Source organism: Phialemonium atrogriseum (genome assembly GCF_030411735.1).
Source record: "Phialemonium atrogriseum strain 8032-3 unplaced genomic scaffold QBC33scaffold_43, whole genome shotgun sequence".
Lineage (NCBI taxonomy): Eukaryota > Fungi > Ascomycota > Sordariomycetes > Cephalothecales > Cephalothecaceae > Phialemonium > Phialemonium atrogriseum.
The window spans coordinates 96,880-114,664 of NW_026848180.1; the positions used below are offsets into that span (position 1 = coordinate 96,880).

The 17,785-nt window shown below is 57.2% G+C and overlaps 7 protein-coding genes across 7 annotated transcripts; 4 read left to right on the top strand and 3 right to left on the bottom strand.

Annotated features, from left to right (window-relative positions):
• Positions 1-12: 12 nt before the first annotated feature.
• On the bottom strand, positions 13-1,142 carry QBC33DRAFT_581826 (hem-containing dehydratase protein; the record flags this gene model as incomplete). The annotated part of the gene is made up of 3 exons (XM_060431286.1): positions 13-447; positions 480-797; positions 831-1,142. The coding sequence occupies 3 exons, from the start codon at positions 1,140-1,142 to the stop codon at positions 13-15; spliced, it is 1,065 nt and encodes a 354-aa protein (XP_060278524.1).
• A 1,078-nt stretch (positions 1,143-2,220) lies between these two features.
• Positions 2,221-3,184, top strand: QBC33DRAFT_286648 (uncharacterized protein). The gene is made up of 2 exons (XM_060423293.1): positions 2,221-2,475; positions 2,612-3,184. The coding sequence occupies exons 1-2, from the start codon at positions 2,362-2,364 to the stop codon at positions 3,035-3,037; spliced, it is 540 nt and encodes a 179-aa protein (XP_060278525.1). The 5' UTR covers positions 2,221-2,361; the 3' UTR covers positions 3,038-3,184.
• A 438-nt stretch (positions 3,185-3,622) lies between these two features.
• On the top strand, positions 3,623-4,860 carry QBC33DRAFT_552267 (uncharacterized protein). Its single transcript, XM_060429291.1, has 3 exons — positions 3,623-3,705; positions 3,769-4,151; positions 4,222-4,860. The coding sequence occupies exons 1-3, from the start codon at positions 3,668-3,670 to the stop codon at positions 4,596-4,598; spliced, it is 798 nt and encodes a 265-aa protein (XP_060278526.1). The 5' UTR covers positions 3,623-3,667; the 3' UTR covers positions 4,599-4,860.
• On the bottom strand, positions 4,616-7,012 carry QBC33DRAFT_552268 (heterokaryon incompatibility protein-domain-containing protein). The gene has a single exon (XM_060429292.1). It carries the CDS (start codon positions 6,975-6,977, stop codon positions 4,695-4,697), a length of 2,283 nt encoding a protein of 760 aa, XP_060278527.1. The 5' UTR covers positions 6,978-7,012; the 3' UTR covers positions 4,616-4,694.
• A 1,316-nt stretch (positions 7,013-8,328) lies between these two features.
• On the top strand, positions 8,329-9,289 carry QBC33DRAFT_552272 (uncharacterized protein). Its single transcript, XM_060429293.1, has one exon. The coding sequence runs from the start codon at positions 8,681-8,683 to the stop codon at positions 9,002-9,004; it is 324 nt and encodes a 107-aa protein (XP_060278528.1). The 5' UTR covers positions 8,329-8,680; the 3' UTR covers positions 9,005-9,289.
• QBC33DRAFT_552274 (uncharacterized protein) lies at positions 9,290-10,262 on the top strand. The gene is made up of 3 exons (XM_060429294.1): positions 9,290-9,521; positions 9,576-9,624; positions 9,705-10,262. The coding sequence occupies exons 1-3, from the start codon at positions 9,411-9,413 to the stop codon at positions 9,788-9,790; spliced, it is 246 nt and encodes an 81-aa protein (XP_060278529.1). The 5' UTR covers positions 9,290-9,410; the 3' UTR covers positions 9,791-10,262.
• On the bottom strand, positions 9,473-17,550 carry QBC33DRAFT_286652 (uncharacterized protein). Its single transcript, XM_060423294.1, has 3 exons — positions 16,296-17,550; positions 10,552-16,170; positions 9,473-10,468 (listed from the first exon to the last, which is right to left on the bottom strand). Exons 1-3 carry the CDS (start codon positions 17,416-17,418, stop codon positions 9,942-9,944), a joined length of 7,269 nt encoding a protein of 2,422 aa, XP_060278530.1. The 5' UTR covers positions 17,419-17,550; the 3' UTR covers positions 9,473-9,941.
• Between the last annotated feature and the right edge of the window lie 235 nt (positions 17,551-17,785).

Consider the following 17,785-nt stretch of genomic DNA (forward strand, 5'->3'; position numbering starts at 1 on the left):
GTGATCACTGCTTCAAAGACAGCAACATCCCCGTCCCCCCGACCCCTCGTGACAGCCGATGTACTCAAAGAGTTGCTGTTCTGGCTGCAACACCAGCACCTCGTGAAACAACCTCAGCGTGATGTTATCGTTCAGCTTCTTTGCGTACTTCAGGAACCCACCGAAGATGTCTAGATGCGTGACGTGCTCCCTACTCCAGCGCTCAAGCGATGCCAAGTCGTCGAAGTAGGCGAGGCCAAAGGTCCGATCCATCTTGTCCAGCCGCAGCGTGGCCTCGTCGACGATATCCATGAAATGGCAACTGTAGCACCCAAACTCTCCGCCGTGATCCCGCAGATACTCCATCCCCTTCTCCAGCACCGGGTGCATCGTGCCCAGGTACAGCTCCCGCTCCTCCGGATACGTGTCCAACCAGTCCTGCCCAGACCGTATCACCGTCAGATTCTTCTTGCCGGGGACCATGATCCGCCGCCGCCGACCGCCTTCTCTCCGACCAGCGCGTCCGCCTGCGCAGCCGGCAGCCGGTGCCGCGTGCTACCCCAGTAGACGTGCTCGCTCACGGGCCCGCTGACCGCCTCCCTCATGTACGCTGCGCCCTCGGGGACGTCCGCGTTTGAGAAGACGGTCTCGAACCGGTCCATGGTGGGGAAGAAGATCTCGCGAAACCAACCGTGCGGCGGCGGATGATGCTGCTGCGTGTTATTCTCCTCGCCCTTCCCGTCTCCCTGCTCTTCTTCCTGGTCCAGGTCGTCCCACCATGCCTGGAACCCGTTCGTCGCGGCCCAGCGCTGGTATGTCTCGATGCTGGGTCAGTACGCTAGCGTGTCGACGTTGTAGAAGCCGCGGTTGTCGGTCACGGCGGCGAGCTCGGAGAAGGATGGGCGCGCAGCGGCGGCGGAGTTGTCGGTGGTGTCGTGGGAAGGACGAGGGAGGAGGAACCCGGCGAGCGTCGACAGGGTGGGGCTGTTGTCGGCGTCGGCGCGGTGGTCGAACTGCGCACCGATGACGGCCACGACTAGGTCCTTGGCCGACGAGGGGAAGCGGGCACAGTAGGCAGGGAAGGGCGGGGTGTAGTCCGGAGGCAGCTTCGAGGGCTGGGTCCTCTCACGCTGAAGATGCGGCGGGATGGCGGGTTCAAGCATATTGGCTCGGTACTCTGTTATCTGAGGATTCTCCCGTGTTGAGAGGGTGCTGCTGGAAGGAGACCAAAGGGAGGGCGAGGCGACGAGGAGGCGTCAAACAAATTCAGAGCATGGCAGAAATGCAAGGGAACCTGGGCTCGCTGGGGTACCTCCCAAAGGAACATGTCACTTTGTGGAAACTGTAACTGGCCCCCACTAAGTCCTCGAGTTGAAAAGGGGTGACTCTTGGGATATAATATCTGCATGGTTGTGTTTGCTTGTGTATACGAGACAAGGTTCTCAACTTCTCTGCAAATAACGGACCCTTGCGGGGCCGGATCATTTGCCATATGCGGGCTACTGATACATCCCAGCATAGTATTCCGGAAGCCGTGCCCGTGGAGGTTCAAGGGTTCTACACTAGTGTATTGTAGGGTACCATTAGTTCCCGGTTTAAGTCCCGAGCTAATGCAGATCTTGCTCCTCTTTGTGCTTGTCTCCCAAACGTTTGATGCCCTTGGCCCGGCTCTTGATGATACCCGAGCAGAGGAGCATGTCGATGTTGCCATCACGTAAAATACCGATCAAAGTGGTCCCAACATCCAACCCCTTTTTGTCTTTGGTCTCCTCCATCCTCCTCTATGGGAGACTCACGTAAGAGACAGCCTTGGTCCCAACGGAAAAGTCTTCTCCACGTCATCATACTCTTCCCATGCTTTGTCGGGTTAGGAAGGCTGTCGACTGGCAAGCGCTGACACCTCTCTCGAACAATCGAAGCTTGGATCTCCGGCAACGAAAACTGGTTAATATCACGGCGGTTGCTTGCATTGCGGCGTATCTGACTACGATCATCGTCATCCTCACCAAGTGCGTGCCAATCCACAGGAACTGGCAGGTGTATCCTTATCCCGGAGGTACGTCGTACGAGAGCCTCCCCAAGGCACCTTTTCAGAGTTGACAACACCAGCTAACTCGTCATCGGGGTCCCTGATTGCTTCAGATGCATGTGCGTTGAACATGCTTTGGTGGTGACCAATATCGTGTAAGCAAACTACATGCGAAGATGCCGTTCACACAAGCAACCACCGCCTGGGTTTATACAAATATAGAACCGACATGATGATTGGTTCCATCCCGCTCCCGTTGCCCCTGCAACGGTATGTTGACCGAATTTGACGCTTGCAAGACCCCTTAATCATTTGGGCTAATCACTGCCGCGACCAGCAAAATCCTCTGCGGCATGTGGCTCTGCACCGGCCTCTCCATCACGGTCGCCACACTTTTACGCTGCATACTGTGTCTCAAAGACGTCGATTCGATTAATGTCGGCACCACTTGGTCCATTCGGGAAACGGTAAGCCACAAATGACACCAGATCCCCGCTCCACGTCCCCCAACTACCCAACCTCTTGCCTTGGTCATGCATCATTCGGGAACCTCTTAGCCCAATTAGACTGACAACTTGCCCGTCTCCCCTTCACCACTGATAGTTCGTTGGGATCATCGCCGTCAACGTCCCCGTCCTCGGCCCATGGATCGCACGAACCGCCGTCCGCACCATCAGCACCGCGAAGAGTTCCAGCGGGTTGAGGGGCGGTGGCGGCCGCAGCAACATGAACTCGCCTGGCGCAAGCGACGCTCACAAGGGCGGCGGGCACCAGCTCTTGCGACTGGAGCGCCGGGCCAAGGAGAACCGGGTCCGACGCGGCATGGGCTGGACGACCATCGAGGAGAATGGCAGCGAGGAGGGGATCGTCAAGGCCGAGGACGAGCTCGAGTCACATCAGAGGAATCATGGCGTTGAGATCTCGGCGAGAAGTGAGGGCTCGACTGGTGGGAGCGCTAGTGAGGAGTATGCCGATGATATGCAAGGGATTCGTATCAAGAGGACAAATGACCTTTGCACGATGGCGTGATGGATGTACGCGGCATATTAGGAAGAGTTGCAAAACAGGCAAGGGACGCAACCAAACAAGGAGTGTGCTCCAGCAGCCAGTAAACCTAGATGTATTATTAATATACAGAGGGAAAAGAGATTGAATTAACCAGAATTTGAGTTGGCGATCAGGATAAAATTGTACTTTACAATACGCTTGCTTCGCCAGCGGCCCAGTATCTCGTAAGCTCGGCATAGCCAAGGTGCCGATTGGGCTGGTCGCCGTGGGCGTGCCAGCGATTTTATTCGCTGATCCAATCAGAGGTTGGGGGAGCTGAAAGGGAACCTCGGCTCCTCGCATTCGCTTTCGCATTCTACCATATAAACGGAGAGATATTTACGCCGACTGTGAACTGCTCGCCTGCAACGCTACAGCGCGCCTGGATGGCATCAATGATTCTGTAGGCCTCGGGTTCATTCCATTGAAACCCTCCTGGAACAAAATTATTCGACCAGCGCCTTCGGGTAGCTAAACCAACCACTGCGACTCTGACGTCACCCCTCCGTTCCCTGGAACTATTTATGTCTGCAAATCCCTATCCTCAGTTCAACTTGATGTTCGCCATAACTACTATTGAATCACAGACCGCCAACCCGCCTATCGGACGATATGGCTTCTCTTGAGCAACCCAAGATCAAGCTTTACTGGTAAGGCGTGAGCGCGAACGACAGCATCCTTCCCTGTGTCTCCCTCTAACACCCTCATTTCAGGCTCAACGCGTCCAGGGCGCAACGGATTCTATGGCTTCTCGAGGAGCTGAATCTCACATACGAACTGGTGGTCTTCCATCGCGACAAAGACATGTTTGCACCACCAGAGCTGGCCAAAATCCACCCCTTGGGCAAATCTCCACTAGTTTCCATCGCGGCTCCTGGCTCAACCGAGGAACTCGTCCTTGCAGAGAGCAGCTTCATTGTCCAGTATCTCTGTGATCACTTTGCCCAAGGCACCAACCTGGTGCCGAAGCGATACAGGCCTGGACACGAAGGCAAGGTCGGCGGCGAAACCGAAGAGTGGCTGAGGTATCAGTACTTTCTCAATTTCTCCGAGGGGAGTCTGATGCCGAACATGCTCATATCCTTGGTCCTCTCTAGTAAGCAAGAAGAACCACACCATAGGAGTTGAAGGAATACAAAGAATCAGTCCTAACGCACAGTCGACAGTCTTCAAAGGCGACAAAGTGCCCAGAGTGATCCGCCCCGTGACGGGATTTGTCGCGAATAAAATCACCGCAGCTTTCCTCGACCCTAGTGTCAAGGGACAACTCGCGTTCCTCGAATCCCAGTTGGCCACTTCGCCAGGAGGCGGCAATTACCTGTGCGGCCAGCACCTTACTGCCGCTGATATCCTCATAAGTTATCCTCTCCTCGCTGCCCGAGGGCGATTTGCGCAGCTGGTCGTGGATGGGAAGAAATTGTCGGATGCATATCCGAAACTATGGGCTTATGTGAATCGCCTCACTGCAGAAGCGGCCTACAAGAAGGCCGAAGATAAGATCGAAGAGATTACGGGGGAGAAGGAGAGTCTGCTGCCACATTAGTTTTGGTATTTGATGCGGGTCGAGCTGCGCTCTGTGTATGGTATCGAGAAAACTAGGGCTACGTAACTACTTGTGCTGCGAGCATCTGTCTGTCTTTCAAAAGATGTTGAAAGTTGTCGCGTTCTCATGCCCCGATCCCACTGCTTCGCCATCCATAACGCCATCGCAGTACGCCTCTCCTACGTATTGCCATGATGTATCACGACCAGACAGACTCGAGCCGACCCTCTGCCTCAAGATATGCGGTACCGTTCCACCAAAGAGGAAAGCAACGAAATCCCCGTGCATCATGCCACCAGGGCCCAGTCCAATGTACCCCTTCTCAGTCAGATAAACCCTCCGGCCAATATTCTTCAGTAGATTTTCTCGGTACGTGCTCATATCGTGCCCTATGATCAAGTCCGAACTGAGCCCAACCTTGGTCACGACCTCCTTACTCCCCGGGTCATTGAAACGAACGCCTGTGAACCTGCGACGGATCTGAAGGTACTTGGAGAACAGGACAACCGCCGCCGAAGAAGCACAGATACCGAGTGCATCGACGAGGAACAGAGCCGCGCCTTTCAGGCCTGTCTTGAGTGCAGAGATCGGATCCAATGCGCAGAGTCTGAGAACATCAACCTCGCCAACCGGGACACAGTACCAGGGGATAATGCCGACGGTGCCGATTATTCGATTGATATGGTACGACTTGACCTGTCGATCCGTATCGATGAGCCTCTGTCCCCATTTCGCAGCTTCCCCGTGAAGCGCCTGGAGCTTTTTGGTTGCCTCCGTTGTCGAACCCAATGCCTCCGAAAAGTGTTTTTCCGACAGAGCCGCGTCAGAGAGCCGCACGGCTGCCTGGAGGCGTAGCTCCTCGTTGGAACTGTATGGAAAGGGGCAAAGGGGGTTGTCACTCGCGAGCTGGAGGAACTCGTCGATCTCGGTGGTGAACCTTCTCACCGAGCGAAAGTCAACTAGAGCCGTGACCTGGCGCTCTGGGTCGCTGTGCATGCTTTGTCGCCCGACCTGAATGATTTGGTCTATCACCATGCCTTGGACAGCCAACCTGCCCAGCTCTAGGTCGACGTTGGGTTCTTGCTGATCGTCAACGCTTCGAGGCTTGAAGACGGGTGTTGTCAGATTTGTGTATGCATGAGGCACCTTCAGATCCATCGACCAGTCCGGCACCCATGAAGGGAGGCCGGCGACCCGTTTCGGGGACTGGGAGAAGAGCAGGACGTCTATGTTTTTCCGTGCCAGCATACCAGCAAACTCGGTGTAGACCTTGATGGCATCCCCATACCGCACAACCAGCCCGTGAAGAGAGTCATCATCGCCTACCAGACCTAGGAGCCCATAGAGCCGGTCTTCGGGCAGCGTGGCCCCAATCTTGGGCCCGTCGTCGTTTACATTGTACTTGAGCAATACGTCATAGAGCTGCTGCCGCCTCCCAGCCGTGTGGATGGCTTTGCGCTCTTGGAAGATTCGAATAAGGCCTCGGGTGACGGTCAAGAGTTCGTTGCGACGACGGACCTCTCCCTGTGAAACGGAGTGCTGCACGTTGTTCAACCAGTGCGTGTTATAGATGTTGTAGAAAAGCGTACCGCTTCGAAAACAGTCGAAACAAAGCGAACGAGTCCCCGAGACAAATATGACACTGGGTGCCAGACACGATTCCTGGATGATCCAGAGGCGGTTGAACCAGGCCCGGCCGAGGACATCCGCAAAGCCGTCCAGCGGGTACCGATGCCCGTATTGTGCAAGAAGCCACAGGATATCGTCCCTGTCCTCGCGCTCCGCAGCTGTTACCTCGCGGCTTGGATCCATTACGGCGTCGAAGACGTTCATGAAGTGGCCGACATTCTGTCGCATGAATCGGCTCAAGATCCCCTCGTTGCAGACTTTGAGTGTAAAATCGAACCACTTGTCGGACGATCTGGATGCTGGTCCCAGCCAAACAATCACCCGGGCGCAGTTGGTGTAGATGTCCCTCATCAGCGGCACCTGGCTGCCCTTCTCTCCGTCGTCAGACTGGTTGATGCATATCTGGTCCACGAACAACGGACGATCCGCATAGTTTGTGGCTGCGAGGTGGAGCAGCGCAAGCTCGAGAGGCCTGAAGATTCGCAGCTCGCGGCTGCCGTCCGGCGTCTCAACGATTACGCGTCGATCCGGCTGTCGCAGGCCCTGCACACCCCAGGTATATGACAGAGCGTCATACAAGCAAGCAGCATCGAGGTCAACTTCAATGATCTCAAGACGCACGGTGTCTCTGGAGCTAGGCAGATAGGATCGAATCGGTTTGAGGAGCTTGATCAATCGGAAGACGCGTGGTTTAGCATCAATAGGGGCGTATTGATACATGGGCGCCCATGGTGGGCTTGTCAGGGGCATTTTCGGTGGCAGTCCCGAATCTGAGCACGGTCAAGTGCTGCGGTTGGAATCGGTTGGGGGGGAGGCATAATTATAGGTAACGCATGGCGCAACGCGATTTGGCTGTTGGCATGCTCAATGTGTACTAGGGGCCCTGCATGCTGGTCACAATATTGGCGGGCGCAGTAGGTCTAGAATCTTGGCAACGGGCGCACGTCTTTCCCTTCCTAGCAGGGGAAGCGGTTTTAACTGGTCGCCCATTTTTGAGAATTACATGCCAAGAAGCCACCGAATCTCCACTGTGGCACGGTAATTAATCCCTCGCCCGTAGGGCTGCAATAAGACAGGTGAGCGAGATATTACTCCTTGTCCAGCTGTTTTGCTCAACGCAAGTTTTCAATATTTGTACATGCATACACACCTCTAACCAGAGGTGCAGCGAGAGCATGTGTTCACGGTTAGCCCTTGACCGTTCTGTGAAGATAGAGTCCGTCCGTCCCACCGTCTTGTATGTAAAGACGCCGCACCCACGTGGAAAGGGCTGCCTAACGTACAGTTTATCGCCTAACAACTAATTAAATCTAGCTGCAGTGAGAAAAAACTAAAAGAGCTAGAGAGATTAGGTGTCAGAAACAACCAACAAGAGAGTCTTGAGTCTCGTCTTTCAATATGCTGTGGTGCAGTCCATAGTTATTGCGCTGCCACCGAATATTATTCGCACAGGGGCCACTGCTTGACATGCATGTCGTTTAGTTCGTAATACGCCTTTCAACCTATTCGGATTATCCATGCCTTCATTTCCACTCCATGCCCTCTTTAAGTTGCACTGTGCCCGATGATGCAACATCAACCTGGTCAAGCTGCTGCTGCTGCCCGACAGCCGCTCCGTCTAATGCGGATACAAATATTGGATGCAAGGAGACTCTGCATATCAACCGCTACAATTTCTTGAGATAACCGGAGTAATAATGATTGGATACGAGACGGGGAATTAGAACTAAAAGACACACAGATCTCTCCTTCCAAGCAGATTCCAGTTTGCGAAGATTTAAAAGTAACCTGGCAAGGAATCTGAGATTCTGGCCTTGCAACCACCAGTGAGAGCTTGAAATCCAGTGTTGGCCTTGAGCATTCTCCAGCTGCAGTTGGTGAAGACAGGCAGGACTGCCTGCCAAAACAACGTCAAATAATTAGATGTGAATTAGCGTATTCCATTAATTATCACCAGTTGGTCGGGAGATATAAACACGAAGCGGCCTCGTAATTATGACGATTGAAGAAGGGACGGAAATTATTCGCACCTTTGTGAAGAGCTTACGATTTAATCCTCGTATCAGAAGCCCCCTATAGAATCCTGCTTTGGCATTCGCAGGGAGCATGGGATTTGGGCAGCCTTTTGATCAGTCGCTGAGCTGAGGTTCTGATGTCGGACGAGAGTGTGCCGAGAATTTATTAATCTGAGGCACACACATGCTCAAATCGACCAGCAGCCGAACTGCGGCATGGGACGCGTGACCACACTGCGCCTTCGCCTATCGAAGGCTATGCAACCAGGATATTCTCCGCATGGCCAGCGCCATGATAAAACCAAAGAGTTGCTCCGCCGAATTGACAATTGAAGGCAACCTCAAACGCAGCTACGCAGATTGACCGGGTGGTACTATCGTCTCAATAATCTTTCCTCACCACGCCATTATCCAATTACCAACTCAAAAAATACCACCATGACCTCGCCTACCACAAACGAACCCAAGAAGTCAGGCGGCTTCCGCGGGACCATGTCCTCCCTCTTCCGCTCCCCCGCCAACGACAAGTACAACAAGGTTCTCGCCGGGGCACTGGACAAGGCCAAGAAGCCCGGCGACCCGTCCACGTCGTCCGACGGCAAGACGGACAACCTGTCGGACAAGGAGAAGGCCAAGGCGCTCGTCGAGCAGCGCGACGCCGCCAGCCCGAGCGGCAGCTTTGTGTTGGGCACGTACAAGCCGCTCAGCGCGAGCCAGGGGTATGGGGAGTATTACGTTGCGAAGGAGGCCACGGGGAGGTAAACTCGTTTGGATATGGCAGGACGGAATGTTGGATTGAAGACATGCCAATGGATTGATGGTATGTCAGGTGGCTGTTGGAGAAATGAAACCCACTGGGGTTCGGTTCCTCATTCCTCACTTTGTGGCTGACTCCTACTGGAGTGTGCGGGGCAGGAAATGCGGAGACATCGTTCCAATCGTCACAACATACTTCTCAGCGATGCCCCTTTCAGCTCCATGACGTATGCAGCTCATATGATCCCCCCGCACCTAGCGCTATTCCCAACAATCTTGATTCTTGGCAAGAGTTTCTCTCCCAACTTCACATGTTTTTACTCGAAACATCACATTATTTACTCGAAACATTTGACTGCTTCCCGCCCTGCAGAAACCCTACATTGAGGAATCGCCGACACTCACCTGCATCATGCCTCAGAACAGCGACATCGAGATGCAGTACAGGGCTGCAGAATCCATGCATGCTCACCAAACGCCAAACGTCACTGCCGCCCCGCAGCAGCAGCAGCAGCAGCAGCAAGTTCGTCGTCCCTGCCGCCTACATCTATTGAACACGTCCGCTCATGCATACTAGGGAGCTTCCGAGCAGCAGAATTTGAACCTGAGGGGTGGTGGCATGTTGCGTAAGCGAATCCATCAATCCCTCGAATCGAGAAGTTGATCACCTAGCTGCACCTGTACTAACCGACGCCCAACCCATCAGTGGATCTCTGCGCCTGCTTCATCTGCTGCGAATGCATGGAGGGCTGCTGCCACGGCATTGAGGACTGCCTCTGCTGCTGCTGTTAACCGGGGGATGGCATGGGGAAGTGAACGGGAGGGCACACAGGGCCAGAAAAGACCAGAAAGGGTGCTGAAGGAGAAGGCGGAATTCAGTCCTAGTCATTCGTGTCATTCCATCTTACAATAATAAATTAATACCAGAACCATTAAAACCCAATCACGGCGCAGTCCACCGCACCCAACACTCCGTCGTCGCAGCCGCAGCCGCAGCCGCAACAGCAGCCGCAACCAACGGCGCCGCAACATACATCTCCTGCAGGCCCTGCACCAACCTAACCGGCACCTGCCCAGTCATCTCCTCCGCCGTCCCCCCACCACCCCATCCCATAACCGCGGCCCAAGCCTGCACAGCCTCGACGCCCGCCCCGGACCCCAGGCCCGGCGCCGTCCAGAGCTCCTGGACGGCCTCCCAGGGCTTAGCGGGGTCGTCGGGCGGGGGCGGGGCGGGAGCCACGGGCAGCCAAGCCGGGTCCTCTTGGGCGGCCGGGTCGGGGAAGGCGGGAGGGGGGTCCGGGGTTACGTCCTGGAGCTGGGAGAGGACGGCGTCGAAGGAGGGGATGAGGTCTTTGCTTAGGATTGGGGGGGGAGGTTGGAGGAGGACGCCGGTCATTAGGGGGACTGTTGGGGGGGATGTGCCGTTTAGGAGGGTTGTTGAGCCTTTTGTTGGGTCGGTGGAGGGGGAGTCTGGGGTTGGTGGGGGAGGGGAGGGTCAGTGGGTTGAAGTGTAGAGTTGATATGAAGGGGAAGACGGGGGAATTGGTGCTTACATGCGTCCCAGAGGGCCCTGGGGACGTTGCTGATTGTTGCCTGGAGCTCCCACTGCGGCTCGTAATCCTCCATCTCATCAATCACGATCGTCACGTTGAGGTTCGACGTGATGGCAGTCTCCTTGTCGGTGATGTACATGGGCCGCGAAAATATGTCAACGGTGTCCGGCTTGGGGGCGTTGTACACAATGGGCGTCTCGCTCGCGGGGTACACAGTCACGGTGCTCAGGGCAAACACGGCGTCGATGGTGAAGCTGAACGTTCCCGCCTGGACTTCCCATATTGGAGCGCCGTCATCGTCATCGTCGTCGTCATCCTCAATTTCAGTAAAACGCCCGATGGGTTGCCTCTTCTCTTTCGACAATGTCGACCACGAAGACGACAACGACGACACAGGCGCCGCCGCCGACGGGAGAAGCCCGCTCTGGGCGGTGATCACCTGGCCCGTGGCGCCGCTCGAGGCGTCCTGCTGCAAGACCAAGTCGTAGAAGTCGGCGAGGGAGATCGGGGCGGGCGCCGTGGTGTTCTGGGAGCCGAACTTGATGTCGAAGCCGAACACCCAGAAGTTGACGTGGCACGTGCCGGAGACGGGCGGGCCCTCGAGGATGAGGGTGGCGCCGATCTCGACGCTGATGCGGATCGTGACGAACCAGAGGTCGAGGGTGAACCTCACGCCGACGCTGACCCCGCCGCCGGCTGTGAAGGTGAAGGGCCGGTAGTTGATGAGGAAGTCGGCGTACGCGTCCAGGAAGGCCTGCAGCACGCCGAGGCTCAGCGAGGCGTGTAGAAGGCCACCGGCCATTGCCACGTTGGGCGTGATGGCGAAGTATGCCTGGCCGACGATGGAGATCGGCCCGAGCGACCAGGATATCTGGAGGCGGGGCGGGACGGGGTACTGCGGCGGCGGCTTGTACAGCTGGTGGTATCCGCCGATGGTGAAGACCCAGTCCCCCTTGGTCTGCTGCGGGCCGTCTTTGAACCAGTAGTACAGGGCAAAGCCTCCGGATAAATGACACGAAGGATCCAGGATGAACGACGACGGCGCCAGCTGGGCCTCGAACTTGGCCACGCCGAGGCCAAAGTCCACCGTCGCGAGGATGCCGAGCTCCACGTGGGCGAGCTTGAACTCGGAGGCGCTCGAGGGGACATCGGCGACGGCGACGGCGAAGATGCCGAGCTTGACGTCCGTGTCCCACTCGACCACCGCGACTGCCGTGATGTTCAGCATCTCAAACGCCGACACGGTGAGGCCGGCGGCGACCCAAAAGGACCCGTCCAGGGGCTTGAACCATTTGGAGTTGATGAGGGCCAGGAAAGTGTCAAGGGTGGGGTTCGTGGTGACGGGCTTGACGGCCGGCATCTGCAGGAAGGGGAACGAAGGCACCTCGGCGACGGTCGGCAAGGTGATGGCGCTGTTGTAGCCAAAGCCCCCGGTGACGCCCGAGATGGTTGCAAACTCGAGCGTGATGAGCGGTCCCTGGAGGTTCGCAAACACAAACGCCGTCTTGAACAGTTGCTGCGTGAGGGGATCCGTCAGCTCCCCGTAGCCTCCCGCGGCGAGGAAGGCCCAGGGGACAAAGGCAACGTCCACTCCGCCAGCATAGAATGTCCCCCCAGGCAGGGCCTGTTTGATGAGTCCGCCGGCGATCGTCACCGGGGGTTTGTTGAACGAGGCGGCCATACCCTGCAGGGACACGGAGATGCCGTTCCCCGGAGTCGGGAAGTTGTGCTGTAGACTGTGTCCGTGCCCGAAGTCGAGGTCGATACTGAACCCCAACAGGGCCATGGCGATAGGCCCGATAGCAACCGCCGCGTCGAGACACACCGAGAGCGTGGAGTTGCTGAACTTGAGCCCGATGTTGGAGATGGAGAAGGGTCCAATCGACTTCTTCATGGCAGCCTTTGTAGTGCCCCCTCCCGCATCTGCCGGATTCGAATCTTCCTCTCCGTCCGCCGCACCTACTTGCTGTTCTTGTTGCCCGGCGAGCACAACCGCCTCCCTGCTGGGCGTCCGCCGTCTGCTTGGAACCACGGCATTGGCGCCGTGCACGCGCTGGTGTAGAGCATGAGCCCTCAGCGCCTCCACCGGGGGAGGCACATACGAGTCCGCCGGGCTTGGCTGTCCGAACACGTAGTCCATGACCACATAGGGCGCGCCCGTCTTTGGATCCTTCAGGACGAGCACAAGGTGGAAGCCTGCCTGAACTATGACGTCGTTGGCCTTGTAGGCGCTCTCGTCCTTCGTCAGCTTGTAGTAGATCGGATCGTCGGCCAGCACCGTGTTCAACAGCGCGACCTCGGCCTTTGTGAGGCCAGCCGGGCCGCCCTTGGGAGTCGTCTTGGAACCGTCCTGAACCCACATAAAGTACATCTCGTCAAAGGGCTGCGTGAGATTCCCGATGATGGGCACCTCCACGGCGGGCAGCAAGTTGACCTCCAGCCTCAAGAAGCGCTTCGACGCAGTCGTGTTGGCGTCCCAGGTGGTGCTGCGGAACTGGAGGAACGTAAAGGAAACGGGGCCGACATTGACCGAGACTGTAAACAGGACGGTTTGTGGGGAGCCGGCGTCGTCAGAGTCGCTGTCGTTGTCCAACCTCGCCAGGGTGAGGTTGACAAAATCCCTCGCATCTGCCGCCTCGTCGTCGTCGTCGCCGCCATGCATTGTATTCCCAGGGGGTTTTGGTTGTCCGACAGGGATATCGCCCACACAAGACGGCAAGTCCACCGTCCCGTCGCCGGCAATGCTGTCCAGAATCTCCTGGATAGTGCATTCCTCTCCATTGGCGCCGACCTGCGCAGTGAAGCTCCACGTGTTTTCGGCCGTGTAGTTAAACTGCAGGTCGAGCTCTAGCTTGCCGATGGCCAGGGCTCCGGCGAATGCAAAGCTCTTGGCTGGGTTGGTCTGGCCGGAACTGTTCTGGTAGTGATATTCTAGGTGCAGGTAGAGCAGCTGTATGTGCTGGATCAGGGCGGTCGCGGCAGATGCCGAGTTTGGGTCAAAGTAGTCGAGGAAATGGGCGCCCTGCATGCCGGGACATTCCACGTCGGCCTCGGCATCAAAGCCGGACTGGCTGTCGTATGCCAACAGGCCACGAAGCTCGATCGGAATGATCAGAGACTGGATCTGGGGGAACATGGCGACGGCGAACTGGAAGGACAGGTCGAATGCCTGGGTGGCGAAGGTGTAGCTCGCACTGAGTGACAGCCTGCTGAGGAACAGCTTCGGGATCGTGTCAGATGAGGGCTCCAGACACTCGATGGCGCCCTGGAAGGAGATGGACGAGCTATCCAGCTGGAGAACCGCCATGATCACATCCGTGGGCACGCCGTCGGGGATGTTGATGATCTTCGGGCCGCCGGCACCCGAGCCCGGATTAGAAGGGATGAGATTGGCGAGGTTCAAGGTAGGAGCCCAGGTTGAGCCGTCGTTAATGCTCGCGGGCTCGAATTGCATGTACGGCTCATACTCCGGGAGCAGTCTACGGTCGACATCGGCGGCAGGCAGCGGTGGTGTCCACAGGGATCCTCGCAGCACGCTCCCTAGTGCCTGCGTCCATCTGTAGCTGAACAGGAAAATGACCTTCTGCGGGTTGCCGTCGTCCGACTGACCAAACTTGACCCCGAGCTCCAGGTCGATTCTCACGTCCTCGATCGAGCCGGTCGGAATGCCGGTGGTGGGGTCCAAGCCGACGGCCAACACAATGCGGCGGAGGAGCGGCAGGTCAAAGTTGGAAGTGCCCGCGCTCTGGAACCACTCGCTGAAGAGAAACTGGGCACCGGCCAGGGGTTTCTGGCTCCCGATCCAGGCCATTATCTGGCCCAGCAGGCTCCCCTGCTCGCTGGCGACGTAGTCGAACTGCAGGGTGATGGTCAGGAGAGCACCCGCAAAGTCAAGTGTCACAGACGGTACGATATCGACCCCGGCTAGTTGAACCGTCGTGGTGAGGATAAACTCCCACGTATTCAGGGCGGCGGTGCTTTCATTTGTCGTCGCCCAGACGCTCTGCAACTTGGTGATGGCCGTGATAGACTGGATGGTGAATCCGTTGAGGAAGCCTCCTATCCACGAGTTTGCATTGCCGAGTGAGGTCGAGTCGGCCACATACTGGGTGCGCACAACTGTCTTGTAGCCCTGCATAGGCTCAAACCAGAGAGCATTCCGGCTACCTTGCTGGCCCACGTCTAGGTCGAACTGAAGCTTATCGCCAAGAGCCAGCTGCAATATCTGGAGGCCCGGCAGGGCAGCTTGTCGGACACTGGCGGGGGCTAAGATGTCGATCAGGCTATAGCCGCTGACCTTGGAGGCATCTTGCAGGCCGAGGATGAGCGAGTTCTGCCACGGCACGGTGCTTGCGGGTCCCAGGCCCCAGTCCGATTGGGCGTCGAGGGCACTGACTGTCGCACTCGAGGAGAAGGTCAAACCGAGGGCCGGGATGGTCACTGCGAAGTCGGTGATGGCGCCCGACGTGGAATCGGTGGTCACGGTCACCGACGGAGTTTGCGAGCTGCCAACGCCTAGAGCCATGGCCAGCCACGCCTGGAACTCATCCTGAGAATGCAGTGGCGTCGCTGCGGGGGGACTTGGGGAGGTTGCAAGAATAAGCCCTTGTAGGTGTAGGGTTGAGACGAAGTTGTTCAAGGGGTCGGTCAACACGAGCTGGTTGACCAGCGTGCTCGGAGGAGGGGCATCAAACTGCACAACGCTCGAGCAGATAAAATAATACGGTGCCTGCAGGCTGGGTGCGTCGCCAGGGGGTGGTGGCGACACACCCAGAGTCGGAAGTTGGGAGTCCATGCCGCTGCTTGATCCATCGTCCGACATCATGTCGTCATTCTCGTCGGGATTCGTGCCGGGCGACGGGTTGTACAGGCCGGTGGAAGGCTGGGAAACCGAACTGGGACTCGTTGCAGACTTGTGCTTTTTCGTGTCTGGATCTTCGGTGCTCGCCGGGGAGGGATACGTGTCGACAAATTTCCGCTTGTTTCCCAGCACCTCCGGGTCCGAGGGAATCGATATGTCCATTGGAGTGGGAGCAACGGCGTTGGGATCTGGCCACAGCTGGTTCTCAGTCGCGGCGGAATCGTACTTGACCCACACGGAGCCGTCCAAGTCGTCGTCGTTGTGACACTCGACACGGTACCATGCGAGGGCGTCCGAGTCGTGCACGAGTGTGTAATTCGTGTCGAGCCTGGCCTGGCCAACCGCGGCATGGGCCGTGGCAGGAACAGGTGACAAGCGGCTCCAGGCGAGGGCGATGCGATCCCGAGCCCACTCCCTGGCATTCAGGTCATCCTGGGCTTTTTTGGCTGCATCCCAGACCTCTACCGGGTTGGCTAGGTTAACGCCACTGGTAGAGGCTATGGCCGCGCTCGCCTTTGCATAGATGGCTTCCAGTTCCTTTCTATACTCGGTTGCCACAGACGAGTTACTCGTCAAGATATCCATGCTCATCTGGTGTGAACGGCTCCCGGGCAGCGGCAGCCATTCCGTTTTGCCGCTCGCATCTTTTTGCTGGATGAGATAGTACGGGAACTGAGTCGATAGCAGCGGTCTGTAGGCTGCCTTGTCGGGGCCCTCGCTGTACATCCAACCCTCGAGGTAGAATACCAGCTCCCAGCCTGGGCACAAGAGGAAGAGAAGATTCTCCTGGTCAGTGACTGGACTGCCTGACAGCCTGCCTGCCTGCCGATTTGGCCCATGGCTGACTACCTAATTAACAACTAGGAAACGGACGAAAACTCACTCGGATGGCCGTTCTTCTCTCCAACGCTCGCTATCAAGCTGCGCGGATTGAACATGGCGAGCATGGCCGTGGGGGTTGAGCTCTTTGAGCCGTGGTGGCTGGTCTTCATCGTGGTCACCCAGCTTCCCACACTGGAGCGAGTCCCGTCGGTGCCGGTCCACTTCACGATCAGCCCCTCTTGGTACCAGTGCATATCACCCGCGAAGTAGTGCGACAGGCGGGGTGGAGTTCCGGGCCATATTATCATGCAGGCGATCGAGCTCAAGTTCTTGGGTCTTCCGTGCGGGTCGTTAACTACGCTGGGAATATCCGGGGGAGGAGCCTCGTCGACAGGGGGAGGGCCGATTGTCCTCTGCGAGACTCCCACTATGTAGATGCCCGGCTGGCCGCCCGGCCCCGGGGGATTGTTCTGTAGGAGGGCTGCGGGATTTGTGATGCCCTCGTATGTTGATACCGTTGTTGATCCCGAGGCCACCGTCAAGTCGGTTCCAGTCAAAATGTTGGTTCCGATGAGCGATGGATTCGTGCCTGTTGGCGGCAAGTTGGGTTCCATCCGCATCCTGACCGCATTCTTGACAATGCTCGAGTCAGGGTCGGCTTTGAAGAGGATCAAATCGACATTTGCAACTTCGGCAGTCCTGGGGCTGGGCCTGAGGTGGCAGCCCATTGTGGGTATCCCGTAAGCCGGACAGTAGACGATGGTCTTGGGTGTGCGCTTTGCTGGCGGTGTTGCGGCTTCGTATTGGAGGAAGCTCACCTCAAAGTCGGTGATGGGGCCGGTGGTTTTTATGTTCTGCGCCTCAATATCCTCCCTCATGGCGAACAGCACGCCGCACCAATGGTCCGCGTCCCAGTGGCTGATGACGACGGCGTTGAACTTCAGGGCCGGGTTGGCCACGCTGCTGAGAGGCGACAGATCGTACTTGGTTGTGAGTGCCTGAATCTTCTGGATCGTGTCAAGGATGCGTTTCTCCCCACCGCTGTCACCGCCGTCGACCAGCAATGCGAATTGGACGCTTCCCGGCCCCCCGGTACTGGGCTGGTTGACGAGCAGCTGGATGGCCGAGTCGCCGACCACGCCGAGGCCGAGGTGATAAGAATCGACTCGCCACGTAGAAGTCATGGTTGTGTCCTTCTTAACAAGAACAAGTTGGTATAACAAAGCAAAGTAGCGGCAAATATCTGATTACTGCTTCAAACCCTGCGCGGTTCACTTCTCTTGGGGGGTCAAAGGCTCTCTCTGTGCGTATCTGCTAGCATCGATAGGCTCACACCATCAAGGAGGCTAAGATCGAGGTGTGCAGCAGCTGCCTACCAGAATGGAAGATGTGAGAAGCAGCGGTCGTCTGCGTGCTTGAGAGGGCGATTCTACGGCAGTTGCATTTGGCTCATCTAAATTCGCGAGTGACTAGAGGGTCAAGAAACGCGTACGTACACACACGCGCGCGCGCAGCGTGGACAAACTGGGTACGACGGCGGCAGTGTTGCCG